Source organism: Atractosteus spatula, chromosome 6, assembly GCF_055471065.1.
Source record: "Atractosteus spatula isolate fAtrSpa1 chromosome 6, fAtrSpa1.hap1, whole genome shotgun sequence".
In the NCBI taxonomy this organism is placed as follows: domain Eukaryota; kingdom Metazoa; phylum Chordata; class Actinopteri; order Semionotiformes; family Lepisosteidae; genus Atractosteus; species Atractosteus spatula.
In genome coordinates, this window is record NC_142711.1 from 60,515,162 (window position 1) to 60,528,911 (window position 13,750).

Sequence of the window (13,750 nt, forward strand, 5' to 3'; positions counted from 1 at the left end):
AGTCATATTTTGTCCTGATCAAAAACTGCCTCCATCTGAGTTTGAAATGTACAGTTCTAGTTCATTGAACTGCACAGCCTCTTTGGATAAGAAAGCATTTAGGGGCTCTGCAGTTGCTAATATGGGTTTTCTTCATCCGACACGATAATCCAAGCAGTCCCCTGTAGTGCCTCTTGCAGTCAAGTGCTATGGAACACTTATAGCTTGTATTCAATGAATGGCTCTGAATGTTTTCCAAAATTCGGTGCTAGAACCTAAAAATGGTGAATGATGCTCACGCATTTCAAAAACCCTTTCAGAAAAATACATTGCCTTTAGAGGTAATATCGCAAACACCTGCTTGGAGGGAACAAATTACTGTGACTTATACGGTATAATATGAATAATATGCCATATAAAAAATGGAGCACCCTCTTGCAGTTGAAAACCTTTCCTTTTTTTTCTGAAATGTGCTATATGCTGTTGCAAGCAGAGATGCCAACTGTTTCCATGTTTTTACAGTAAATTGGATAGAGGGCCAATTAAGTCAGAATTTTTAATTTTCAGTTTCTTATTACAAGCATAGTACTTACTAGCTTAGTAATTAGAATATTTTAATAGAGGTATTTAGTAAAACAAATCATTTAGTTGTTCTGTTAATCTTAGCCCGGTGATTTAGTTTGGCATATATCACCAATAAAACCCAAAGAAGGCTCGACTGTTCTTATTCTCTTGTTCTGTAGAGATTTTAAACTAGAAGCACAACCAGAATCTTGTTAAAGATGCTTAGATAGAAATGGATTTGGTCTCTTTGCTAGAGTATTTGTGAGATATTCATACGCCATCGCCCAAATCTGTATCCATTTAATTATTAAAAAATGCCTTGCTCAGAATACACAAAAAGCATACTGTACAACATTACTAAATGCATTCAAAATCTGAATGGGTACAGTACACGTTCAAAGATCTTGGTTAGAAAGTGGGCGTGATGTCATGTTTGGGTCTTCCTGTGTTTTTGTAAAAGATTATTCACCAGAGTAACCAGAAGTGAGATGGCCCTCAAAGCTCACACTGATGACTGTGTGGAGAAGTCCAGCTTACTCTCTAGTAACATCTGAGTGTCTGTGCAAAAAAAAAAACCCAAAAGAGAAATCCTGTGCAAAGGGACACATAGTTTAGAGATAATATCCACAGTGAGTTTATTGTAACAGTGAGTAATGAAAAACATTCTGTCATTTCAGTCCACCCTAGATTTAAAGAGGTTAGACATTTCTTCCAGTAAGAATGATTACAAAAAAAAAAGATCTTTGCTGTAAGGCCGGTTATAGAACCTTTAGGCCTTTTAAGTTCTTTGTTTAACTTGTACCATAATAGATCTAAAATTATGTAAGGTGTTTGTGTTAACGCAATTTTATCATTTCTTTTTAACATTTCACCAGTTACAGTTTGGTAATGATTCTTAGATGAGAATGATTCTCCTCACATTTCCTAAAAGAAGATCCAGTAATGCTTGAAAAAGTCAGTAAAGGTCTCTTTACATGCGTTTTCATTACTTCTGCTGCTTTCTACCATTCTGCATGTACTCTTCAACGTTCCGGCATGGAGAATGACAAACAACTGGATGATTCTCTAAAAATCTGCAAATATGTATTCAATTAGTTGGTACTATCAGGAGTAACAAGGAAGGATTGCTTATGCAAAGTTAGCTTGAAGAAACTCTGAAAGCCTGAGTAGTCAAATCAAGAATGGACCAAGCCATATAAATTCCCATTCAGTAGTTATTTCACTAAATTAACTATTTTTATAATGCACTGCTTTTTGTAGAAATCATTTCCCAGCTGCTGAGTAATATCTCAGCACTAGCTACACTGTTCTTTGCTTGTGAAGCTGCTGCTGCAGAAAGCTAGATTCAGAGTTTTTTTTTCTGTTTTTCAAAATGCAAACACTCTTTTCCCAAAGTAATGAGGGTTCTGATGTGGCACAAATGCTAAAATGTAGAAAAGGAAACAAAAATGGCTTCTTTGTAAGTAGGCTGCTGTGCTCAAACAAGCAGGATACACCCCAGCAAAAGAGCACTGTATCTGGTGCAGCAATACTGTACTAATGGGCTGTATTGGACCAGTTCATACAAGTTTCTGCTCAGGGAGGGAAAGAAAGAACCAAATCAAGTGTTTTTTCAGTTTTCGGATTTCATATGTGTATGATTTGCAGAGTACAGTCAGTCCCCATAATGAGACGCCCTGCTATACGTCATTTTGCAACAGTGTCGATAATTAATTGAGGAGCTCGATGTACAGTAAAAGAAAAAAACCCACACGTACATCATTTTTCCAGGCACCCTAGGCTTTGGCTTAGGTTATGAATCGTTGTGCCTTGTCACTGATCCAACCAGTGGATCAAGGTTTGATCACTGACTTTAAATTCATTAACAGTGTGTGTAAGAAAATCTGCCCTTAAGCAGCAAATGACTTTGAAAATTCCCCTTTATATGTTGTTCCTCTATATACGTCTCCACTTTCTGTTCCCTTACTCCAACATTTATGGGAGATCTCCTGTTTGGGGTTTGGACTCTGAAGCAAGTTCCTGTTTCCAGCTGTTTTGTCGAGTGGATTTCAGTCTCATTTCTGAATACATGTGATAACCTTTAGATCCATCCTCCAAAGATAGTCCTCTTCATTGAGACCTCAGGAGGAGCTTGTGCTCCTCTGCCATTTATACCTCAGCAGAGAAACCCGCTATGATTTTCTTCTTGCTTGTCATGCCGATTGATTTTATCTGGGAAAGCATCAAGTGATTTTGAGGTCAGATAAGTCAGTGGTTTCAGGTTCTGAATTATCTCAAGCACATACTGTATTTGGCTAACTGCTCTTAAGGTCCGCTCAGCCATGCTTTGCTATATATTTTTTTTCTTACTGTAAATCCACTTTTCATTCTTCCTTCTACATAATCTACACTGTAACCTAAACATAAATGTGACAGATCATGCACATCATGCCACCAAATAAACATGTGAAACGGCACACTTGGTAATTTCCTCAACTGGTTTCTCGAAAGTGTTGCTGCTTGGGCAAGGTTGCGAGTCATGCATGGAGAAGGATCTTGATCTGTCAGAAAAGTTTCCAATAGAAACTTGTGTAGTTTTTGTGCAGCCACTTGGCAAAACTCAAGAACACGTGCTAAAGTGCCGGGTTTCTTTTTCTCCCATTTCTTCACATTGCAGTCCACTGCTGAGTTTTGTTTGTGGCCTAAGCATATGAGTCAGTTGTCCTAAACTTTTACCTTGTGCTGGTTATTTCTTACTGTGGTTCTGGAAGGTTGGTAAGTGCTGTAGCATCCTCACTTGTGGCCAGAGGCTCATCAGGCTGGCGTTTGTGCCAGACTCTGTAGCGTGAAGAGTGTGTGACTCTCCTCTGGATGGTGTTGCTAGTCCAGCGCAACACCGGTACCCGTAGTTACAGGTGAGTGAACTGGTGCAAATGGGTGGAACTTCCTAGTGCTAGATGATAATGATTATGATGATGATGATGATTATTATTGGATTTTGCTATATCAACACCTTGCTCAAGGATACAACTGTATTGGCATAGCTTTGTAATTCTCTGTATCTGAAGACATTTGAAATGTCCCCACACCAGGGGTTTTCATTAAGGGTTTTTAGCGACCCCCGAGACTCCTTGGCGTCTGTACAGAAAATCCCCAGAGAGCTGTCTGGTAAGGTGTAAAACTCGCTCTGACAGTGCTTATGTTATAGTGCTGCTTTTACCTTGCTTTTTTGTAGTTGATACTTGCCTGAAATATTGACTTTGCACTGTTTTTGGTGGTAATTATTGACTTTAAAATGAATTGAATTATTGTAGGTTAGGTTTTCTGTTTGATTTTGTATTCCTGAATGAGAGATGTTTTTTTGTAAAAAAAAAATTAGAAAAGGTTAAAAGCAGCCCCTGTTGTACTTAAAACATAGAGCCATGTCATACGCTTAGACATACTGTAATGTAGTTTTCCTAGTTTTTCCACGGTACTGATAAACTCATATTAACTGTCTGCTTTATCTGTCTTTCACATGATTCACTACAGCCATTTTTCCTTCTACTGTACTCAGTGCAGTACAAATTCTCCTCTGTATCTAATCGGTTCTTGTTAATGTGGTTGTTTTCTGTAAAATACATGATTTTGTTTTGCGATACACATTTTTTTTATTACTTTTATCTCTTCCAGCTCATAGTTTGCACTTGTTATGTAATTCCTTAACTGATGCATATCCTGTGAGCGTTTTAACCAACGTAACGGTAACCCTGAGCCCATCCCAGTGTTGGTAATCCTGCACGAAAAGCTGCGTCCCCAAATGGGCATCTCAGTCAGCAGTGAACTGAAGATATGTTTTTGTATTGCTCATTTGCAGTGCAATATGCAACTCGGAATACCTTTAAAAATGTACCATTGTGTAAAAGCAGTGTCATTTACACTGAACCATTAAGGAGGATTCTTTTTGGTGTGTGTTTTGTAAGGTTATCTCACAGATAACTAGACCAGGAGCTGAACTAGTGAGACGGTGCCTCAGTGCTGTATAGCATCAGTGGCCCTGAACAGCAGGCTTTTCCATACAGACAACCTTGAGTGTTTTAAAAAAATGCTGGCATGCAGGCAATCAGGAGCAAAAGTGTGACCTAATAAGAATTAAACAAATTTGTGATGAAATTTGCGTACAACATCTGATGAATGTTTTTCTAGTACTGTAAGTGTTCAGTGATGGTGCGTGTGTGATTATCTACAACAGATATTGTAAATGCACGTTGGGACAAGTTGCAAGCACATGTATAATAATAGTAATAAAAACAATTTTTGTTTATAATACACCTTTCCAAACTCAAGAGCACAGTTAGAGATGCCATAGAGTAAAGAGTTGGAGAAATCAAGCCTTTATGTTATGAATGCGTAAATCAAGCACTCATATTGGACATTGATAGAAATCGCCTAATGCGGAAAATATTTCTTAAAAAAAGATGTCTTGATGAAATTTTTCACTTGGGGCTCAAAAGACAGGAGCTGGTCGGGTGTGACTCCCTGATTCCAGACAAGAAGCAATGCGGAGAAGCAATGGGAGACAGTGGCCATTACAGTGAAGCTCGCTTTTTAGCTTCAGGGAATTTGATGTCAACCAGAGCTTCATGTCAGGCAGACGAGATGCTGTAAGTGACGGAGGCAAGTCATGGGCAAGCTGAGGCATCCCTGTGAGGAGCACGCGACAGGCAGTAGAGTTGCTTCTGAAGACAGTGACTGACCTGTGTGTAGAAGTTGTGCAAATCCATATCATAAGAGTGTATCCAAATTCATTCTGGAAAGGACAGAACCCACAGAACTAAAGATGCAATAGAACTAGAAGACTGGGTCGCATTTTTCAGAAACTAGAGGTGTTCAAAGGGGGGTAATGTTGGTTTTCATTGGGATGGGTGCCATTTACATTCAGTATGCTTAAACTTTGATTAAGTCTGCCTCTCTGCAGCCACACACTGTTTGAGCAGTAGGTAATGATGCTTCACAAGCACATTTCTCTTCTCTCACCATTGTTACTGTGTTACTGAACCATTCTTTAAAAGATTTTGATGAACCTTTAGCTAACAGTCCTAAAATAAAAACAGAGCAAAGTTGTGATCAGGGGCCCTCCTGGACAACCTTTTATGTCACCTATATTTTAAAGCTGAGAACAAAAGGCATTTTTTACTTGGAGTTTTGTGGGATTCCAGAACAAGAAACCCTATCTTCTCTCAAGAAAAGATTTAATGAGATAGATGGGGCAACTGGATGTCTCTTATGTTTTTGTTCTGATGTTCCCTCTTATGCTTCCCACCTCCAATATCCAGGACCTTATAAAAAATACGCATCTGTCCTCCAGTCCTTGTTAACACAACAGCATTAACTTTCATTCACATGCTAAGTACAAACTGTGAGTCCAGTGAATATTAGGAGCTCCAGAGGAGGTTTGCTACTAAGTGTCCTTGAGAACACGGAGCCAACTTGTTTACAAAATGTATGAACTCCAGAACACACCGGGTGTTCCTGGAGAACTGTGGGTGCAGTTCATGAAGCACGTTGAAGAAGGTTGGCAGAGAAAATACAGTGAGTTTCTTAACCAGGAGACCTGGTTTTACTCCAGAATTGCACTAGGCGATCAAAAGATCAAAAGATGAGAAAGTAACAAGTGCACCAGAACCTCGAATCATGTAGGAATTCAAAACTAATAACAGTATTAGGTTTATGTTCTTAGTGAACTTAAAGTAAACACATTTTATGAGTGTTAAAGCACCATTCACATCATCATCACTGAAGACCATCAGTCATTTTTTCAGCACTCTTTACTGTAGTATACTGACATCAGTTATATTTTTCTTCCTTTTTTATATGGAAAATATTAGTGATGAAAATCACAAAGCTGTTCTTAAACTTCCATGTAAAATTCTATAGTTGTATGATCACATTCTAAACGTGAAATATTGTAATTTATGCTGCATACAAAAATACTAGAACACTTCATTTAGAAAGTATAACAATTTTAAATTAGTTTCATTCCTTTATCTTAGTTCTTAAAGGTGTTATATTTCTCATACATCAAATAGTAAATACTTCACTGTAAGATGAAACGATCTTTTTTTAACCTCTTATCAAAATTGAAACTTTTTTGCAAACCCTCACAAAGAGAGTGAGCAATAAAAATACTGTTTCTGATACATTAGGGTTAACATTTTAGCCTTTAACACTGAAGCCATAACATTAATATAAAATAAGTGTATTGAAACAACACTTGTTCATGTCTGTTAAATGACTCCTTCACTTTTTTAAGTCGTAGGATGTGCTACTACTGAAATACATGACTGGTTTACTCTACCTGAATCTTGATAGTTGATATAAGTGACAAAGAAGAGTAGTCCTAAAGCAGAGCCATGATGTACTCAACTAATTTACCCAAGCTGCGTGCTTGTAGAAATCCTTTTCTCCTTTTTTGACCTGTGAGAAAGTTTAAAAACAGATGGCAGCTCAGCTTTGAAGAGAGTTGAACAAGAGTGCAGACTCCTTCCCAGAAATCCACTTAATGTACTGTACCATATGTGTAGGCCTACATTTTCCTGTCTTAGCTTTCAGTAATTGTAACTGAATCAACAGCCGCACGACGTGTTTTGATGAATGCATGTCCATTGACCATGTCAAAAAGAATCGCAGTTTGAAATCTGGAAAAGTATAACGTCAGGTATGAAAACGAAGCTGCCTAGTGGTGGAAGTAACAATGCTTGTGTTTTAATCTCTGACCTGCCGTCTATAGGTTGTAGTTAATGTCGAGCCAGAATCAAATTGTTGGCAATAGCTGCAAGGTGACAATGTGTGAGTGCCTGAGAGACACGTCATTTCTAAATACCTGTAATTTCATTCCAGTAAGCCACTTCAGTGTGGATTATTGGCACAAAGAGTAGAAGTAAAACTCCACAAGAACAAAGAGCTTAGACATGCTGTACTGTATATACAAGCAGTGTTCATTTAATTTACTGTACGATGCATAACTGTACTCGTGGGAGTGAAAAAAAAAACATTGATTCTCCTTTATTTTTGCAGGTCAGTGTTGAGTCAGTGAGGGGCCTGGACCAGAGGCTGTTTGAGTCCTACATAGAAATGAAAGCAGATCCCATTGTGGGTTCTTTGGAACCAGGGATGTACGCAGGATACTTTGACTGGAAAGACTGCCCCCCACCAGCAGGTTCGTTGCTATGACTTTACGATATGTGTTCCAGCTTGTCTATTTTCCCTTGGCTCATAATGCTTACAAAACACATTGACATTTTTTTTTTCCTTCAAATTGACTTCAGTAATAAATATTTTTCTCATTTGACACTGTGGGGAAACATGGATGAAATAAACATTCTTCTCAATGGTGCCTATCCCTTGTTCTGAATCATTGACCTTAAAACAATGCATTTATATGATTTCATTGGCTATCATTTATATGATTTGTTCCAATGGTGCATTTGGAATTCAATGCATCTTAATGTAATCCTCAGCCGACAGTGTTGTGAATACAGGCCGTGTTCTTGCAGCAGAGTGAGGAAACCACTGCTTTACTGTTTGCTATGCAGTCCTGTCAGTTTCCAGCCATGGTCTGGAACAAGACATCTCCCATGTCTGTAAAGCAGACAGATGCAAGCAATAGACCCTGTCAGTGAAGTCTCTTCTGCATGACAGACATCCTGCCACGGAGGGAATCTGTGGTGGCTGCAGTTCTTCTGGCAGCACCACATGGATTATAGGTGGTATGAGAAGATTGCAAATGGATAAAAAAGGAATAAATAAAATAGGAATCAACATCCACAGTTTTCTTGGTAGTTTTTTGTGCTACAGGTTTAGTTGCAAATTACAAAAGGTAAGGGAAAAGGCTGGCATATCTGTGGATTGAGGGGATTTTTTCATCCAGCAGCCATATCACCCTGCAACTCACGACTGGCAGCCCACTGAAGCTCAGCAGCTGTGAGCCTGGTCAGTACCTGGATGGGAAACCTCCTGGGAAAAACTAAGGTTGCTGCTGGAAGAGGTGTTAGTGGGGCCAGCAGGGGGCGCTCACCCTGTGGTCCATGTGGGTCCTAATGCCCCAGTATAGTGACGGGGACACTATACTGTAAACTGGCGCCGTCCTTCGGATGAGACGTAAAACTGAGGTCCTGACTCTCTGTGGTCATTAACAATCCCAGGGCGTTTCTCGAAAAGAGTAGGGGTGTAACCCCGGCGTCCTGGCCAAATTTCCCATTGGCCCTTACCAATCATGGCCTCCTAATAATCCTTATCTATGAATTGGCTTCATTACTCTCCTCCCCACTGATAGCTGATGTGTGGTGAGCGTTCTGGCGCACTATGGCTGCTGTCGCATCATTCAGGTGGGGCTGCACACTGGTGGGGGTGGAGGGGATCCTTATTACCTGTAAAGCACTTTGAGTGGAGTGTCCAGAAAAGCACTATATAAGTGTAAGCAATTATTATTATTATTATTATTATTATTATCCCTTTTAATTTCAGGCTTTTAAGGATTTTTGTAGCTGTTGCACTACAGCTGTAAAATATAAAATCAGAAGATGTTATACAGGATAATACTATCAGCTCTGTTGTCTTGGAAAAGGTGTAGCTAAAGACTTTTACCTGTTACACTTACGCATTCCAACAGGCATGTCTGCTGATACAGAACCTGAAAGGTCCAGAAGCGGTCACAGGTCTAGTACTGTATGCCATTCTCTGTATTCTATGGCATGATTTCAACAGAGGGTCTTAAAATGAGTTTGATTATTCAGCGTGGTCGAAACTATACACTAGACAGTGTAGCATATTATCCAGCAGGTGATATTTTAAGCGAACCTTCTCAGGCCTTTCACGGCAAATGCTGTGCAGTTTGTTTTCATAGCTACACATTATTTTCCTGTCCGATTTTCCTGCATCTTGTGCGCCAGTAGTATTGTGAAATAATGATTACTGGTTTAGCCACCATCGATGTAAATCTCTTCGTTTTGTTCTTGTTGGTGTGTTTCACGTGTTTGTAATTGGTGTAATTTAAGGAAGAACAAGGATTGTACAATGAACCATATAGGCTCATTGTGCAATGAACCATATAAGACTCATCTGAAATCATTTCAACACATTGACAGCAAACCTGTGTTTTCTGATTAGAACTGTATGCTATGGAATTACTTTTTAAAGCAGTTTCAAGTGAGAATGTGTAGTTTAAAGAATTGCTGCTGGATCTTTCTACCATTGTGTCCTCCTGTTTTTCAGTGTGAGTTTTGTTTTATTGAGAAGTGAAGCAGTGCTGTAAAGGTGTGAGTATTTTAATGGGTTCTTGTTTCTTTGCTATATGTGGTTAGCAGTTAATGCCAATAGCTCCGATTGTTGTGATGTCAGATATACCCTTTATATTTTTTTCCTGCTTGATTGCTTCCCCACATTGTCCAGAAGATGTAAACAACATATCAACATGAACAGTTACTGTATGTCTTTTTCATTAGCAACCTTTCTATCTTAGCACATGAATACACTATGCAATCAGCATTTTAAACTGTAAAATGTGTTTCCGTCTGGTCTTCTCATTGGTACAGAAGCTCAAATATACTGTAGTAGGGAAATTTCTACACCCAGTAGAAATGACTGACAAATTAGATTTGACACTAACTGTCAGTTATAGATTAAACACTTCAAAAGGTTAAAGAAAATGTGTTTCAGAGACAAAATGAAGGATGTACGATAAAACATTTCTAACATTTTAAAATGACAAATTGTATGAGTATGTAGATCATCAAAGGAGGGGTTTACCAGCTAACCTTTATTGATGGTGTTTTGTACTGCAGCTTTTCCCTTCTTAAAATGTCCGCTAGCCACATCTGAAGAAAACAAGGGTCGTTTTGGCTTGGGAGGAACCTTCAGAAATTTAACAAGAAATCACTTGGTTTCTCTGTCTGAAAGATGAGTTGTTGTTTTTTTTTTAAATAGTGTGTGTTTGATCAGTCCCAAAGCAGCTGTGTGTGATGTTTTCTTTTGCTGTCTTTGAATGTCAGTGAGTAGTTATGAGGAGGTACAGTAGGAAGGTAATACTGCAAGCATGGAGCACAAGCTTTCACAGTCAGACAAGACAGAGCCATGACCCAGCACACAAGGCCCAGGTTGCACTGCAGTGGTGTACGCAGGAAGAAAGTGACTGTCCTTGAGTAGCCCAAAACCCAGCCTGAAATCAGGTAGGGAAGCTTGCACCAAACTGGTGTGCAAAGCTGGCAGAATTCTAACTCTTTACTGTCACACAGCAGTAGCTGGGAGGAATTTGCTTTCAGGTTCAGCAAGTGAGCACTGATGGAGGAGATGGACAGCACACGGAATGTTTAAAAAAAGTCTGAACTGAAATGAAAAGACAGGCAAAACACCCATCACGGCGTAAACGTTACCCTAACCTGCGGCAAACAGAAGTGCTAAAGAGCTGCTCACAGGGGGCTGAATAGCTGGAGGGGGAGAGTTCAAAATTTGTATGGCAGTGGAAAAGAAGCTGAGGTCGGAGTGGGCGGTTCTCGAAAGGATCGATTTACAATGTTTTCCTGAAGGGAGGAGCTAAAAAGAATACGAGCTGGATGAGAGGGTTTTGAAATAATCTCGTAGGCACGGCTGGAAGTATGGCTTGTGTAAAGTAAAGGGAGTACACAGTCTAGTATACTTACTGTATGTGAGGCTCTAGACATGACTCCTTACAGTTTTCCTGGTTGTGCAGCTGTCGAAACTCCCGTACAACACCGTGATGGAAACAGTCAAAATAATTTTAATTGCGGTTGTGTGAAAATGTAAAATAAGAGGCATCTGAAAAAAAGGTTCTGAGCTGTCACTGCTTCTACCAAGTATTGACTAAGAGCATGAATATTTGCTGAATCGGCAAATTTTAGTTTTTGCTGACATTTAACATCTTTCACCCTTGAAAATGTTCAGGTTGAGCTTTCAAGTTTTGGTTTCAGGCTTTCACATGAAAAACACCATTGGAATTCAGTATGACTTCATTATAAGAGTATGGAACTCTTTTGCAAGGCCTTGTAAATATATGGTGTTTCAGGTACAGTACATATCGACAAAATTGAGTTGAATTAAAACTGAATTAAAGTCTGTTTGATAAAGTTTGTCCTCTGGGCATAATGTAGACTTTTGCAAGAACAAGTTTCATTTAAAGGTTGTACAATAAACTACTTACACATTGTAGATGTGATAAATTAAACAATGAAGTGCTTTAACTTTAAAAATATAGTGTATTACTTGCCTATTAAGCAATTTATAGGACTTAGAAGTCATTGACGTTGCTTTCCTAAATTGTTTAATTTGGGAAGCATCATTGATACCAGCAGACCCAATGCAGTTATGTTTGAATTCATGCCCCATTTTATCAAGCCATCTTGATACTTTCTTTATACATCCTGTTTTATAAGTATGAAAAGAGCACTTTTAGTTGACTGTGGTAGGAAATAAATGAATGGTGGCCAGGCGGTTTTTTCAGTCTTCAGGACCTGTATGATATTGATTTAAACGTCATCTACATTTTTGTTAGTGCATTTTCACTATATTGCTTATATGGTAGACAGATTATATTTTGACTGGTGCTTCTTTAAGTTTATTGATAATCTTTAACACATGTGAAAGCTCTTACAGTGTTTTCTACATATCTGATTGGATTAGCTTGTTACAACAAATCTGACAAAACAAAACAAAAATTCTGCCATTGTTGTGAGGCTCATTTTCCAGAAAGTCATGGGGGAATAACCTATTTATGTATAATCTATAAACTGACATAAAATAAAAATGCAAAGGTGCTATTTAGCATACACAGAAAATATTACTCGCATTACCTGTAGATTAAACGAATGCTTCAGTATTTCTTCACAACTTCTTCTATATCTCAAATCTTCCTCAGACGCGATTACATTTATGGTAGCATAGAGGCTGTGCAAACTATGTGTCGGTATAAAACAGTGAGAGCATAAATGGAACTGCAGTTGTGAGACAAGTCTTATATTTATCTATGTGGACTGGAAACAGCAAAAATCTATGAATGGAAGAGCATTGTAATGAACTGCTAACATGCTTCAGTCCTGTTTCTCTACTGCCCAACCCATCGCCTGGTGCTGTTAAAACAGTATTTTCACAAACCCTGGCAAGTTGTCTTTGCATTTGGATGAACCTGAAGTTGCCTCACTTCAGTGGTTATAGCTGTAACTATTGTACATGCAGTTGTCCTCACAGCACCACTTTCCTGACTATATGTGTGTATGTACGTGCAGTGCATTTTATTTTAAAGTCAAACTGTTGTACATGCAGTTGTCCTCACAGCACCACTTTCCTGACTGTATGTGTGTATGTACGTGCAGTGCATTTTATTTTAAAATCCAACTGTATCTCATTAATTATGTTTTTTTCTTCTAACTGTGTACTAAAGGGAAGTGTTTCTGTAAGACCCCACCAGAATACAGTTTTGTGGATCCTGTACTCCTTGTCCACAGGCTTGATTTTACTAATGTTGTGTCACGCACAGGCACTGATAAACATAACCTTAAAAGCCCAGAAGACGCACAGTTCCTTTGGGTTCATGTACCTTATGAAAAAAGCACCGTAATATCGAAACAGTTACCTGTTTTCACAAGGTGCAAAAAAGACTGGAATTTTAGTTAGAACACACTGTATGCTCCCACTCATGCAAAATGTATAATGAAGTGAGCTTTCTGGTGCATGTCCCAAACAACATGAATATTTTATTCCTTAAAAAATTAAGATGGTCCCTAAAAAGCTTTTACTTGTTCAGTAGAACTGTGCTCCTCTTAATATTAAGAATACTGAAGCTAAATTGCTGCAGTTCTGTTTTTTTTAAGAAGCCTTAAAGTTAGTTCTTTGCAAATCTAAAGACTGGATTTTGCATTGCTTTTTTAATCCGATTTTTTTTTCTTCTATCAATCACAAAACACTCTTTTATAATATTTATTTGTTCTTTACATGTTCGTTGTAATTGGCTGTTTGCAATGATATTTTGTGTATTTATAGATTTATAGGTTGGAATACAGTGTGATGAGACGCCTAAAAACTTTTGTGCAGTATTAAATCCTTGTACTGTAATTTTGCATAATTGATTTTGAATATAAAAGCTCTGCATTGTATTTTAATCTTTATTTAAACTCATTGTATTAACTGGGAATCACTGTCATGCCGTGAAATTATTGTAGTATTGTGGCTACATCAACTT

The 13,750-nt window shown here is 38.4% G+C and overlaps 1 protein-coding gene across 2 annotated transcripts in view; it reads left to right on the forward strand.

Annotated features, from left to right (window-relative positions):
• The window catches only part of exoc2 (exocyst complex component 2), a 107,049-nt gene that overhangs the window by 79,421 nt on the left and 13,878 nt on the right, over nucleotides 1–13,750 (forward strand). For both annotated transcript variants that reach the window (XM_088918393.1, XM_088918391.1), the window contains exon 23: nucleotides 7,579–7,720. In XM_088918393.1, the coding sequence (XP_088774519.1) occupies nucleotides 7,579–7,720 (142 nt within the window). The remainder of the gene's footprint in view (nucleotides 1–7,578; nucleotides 7,721–13,750) is intronic.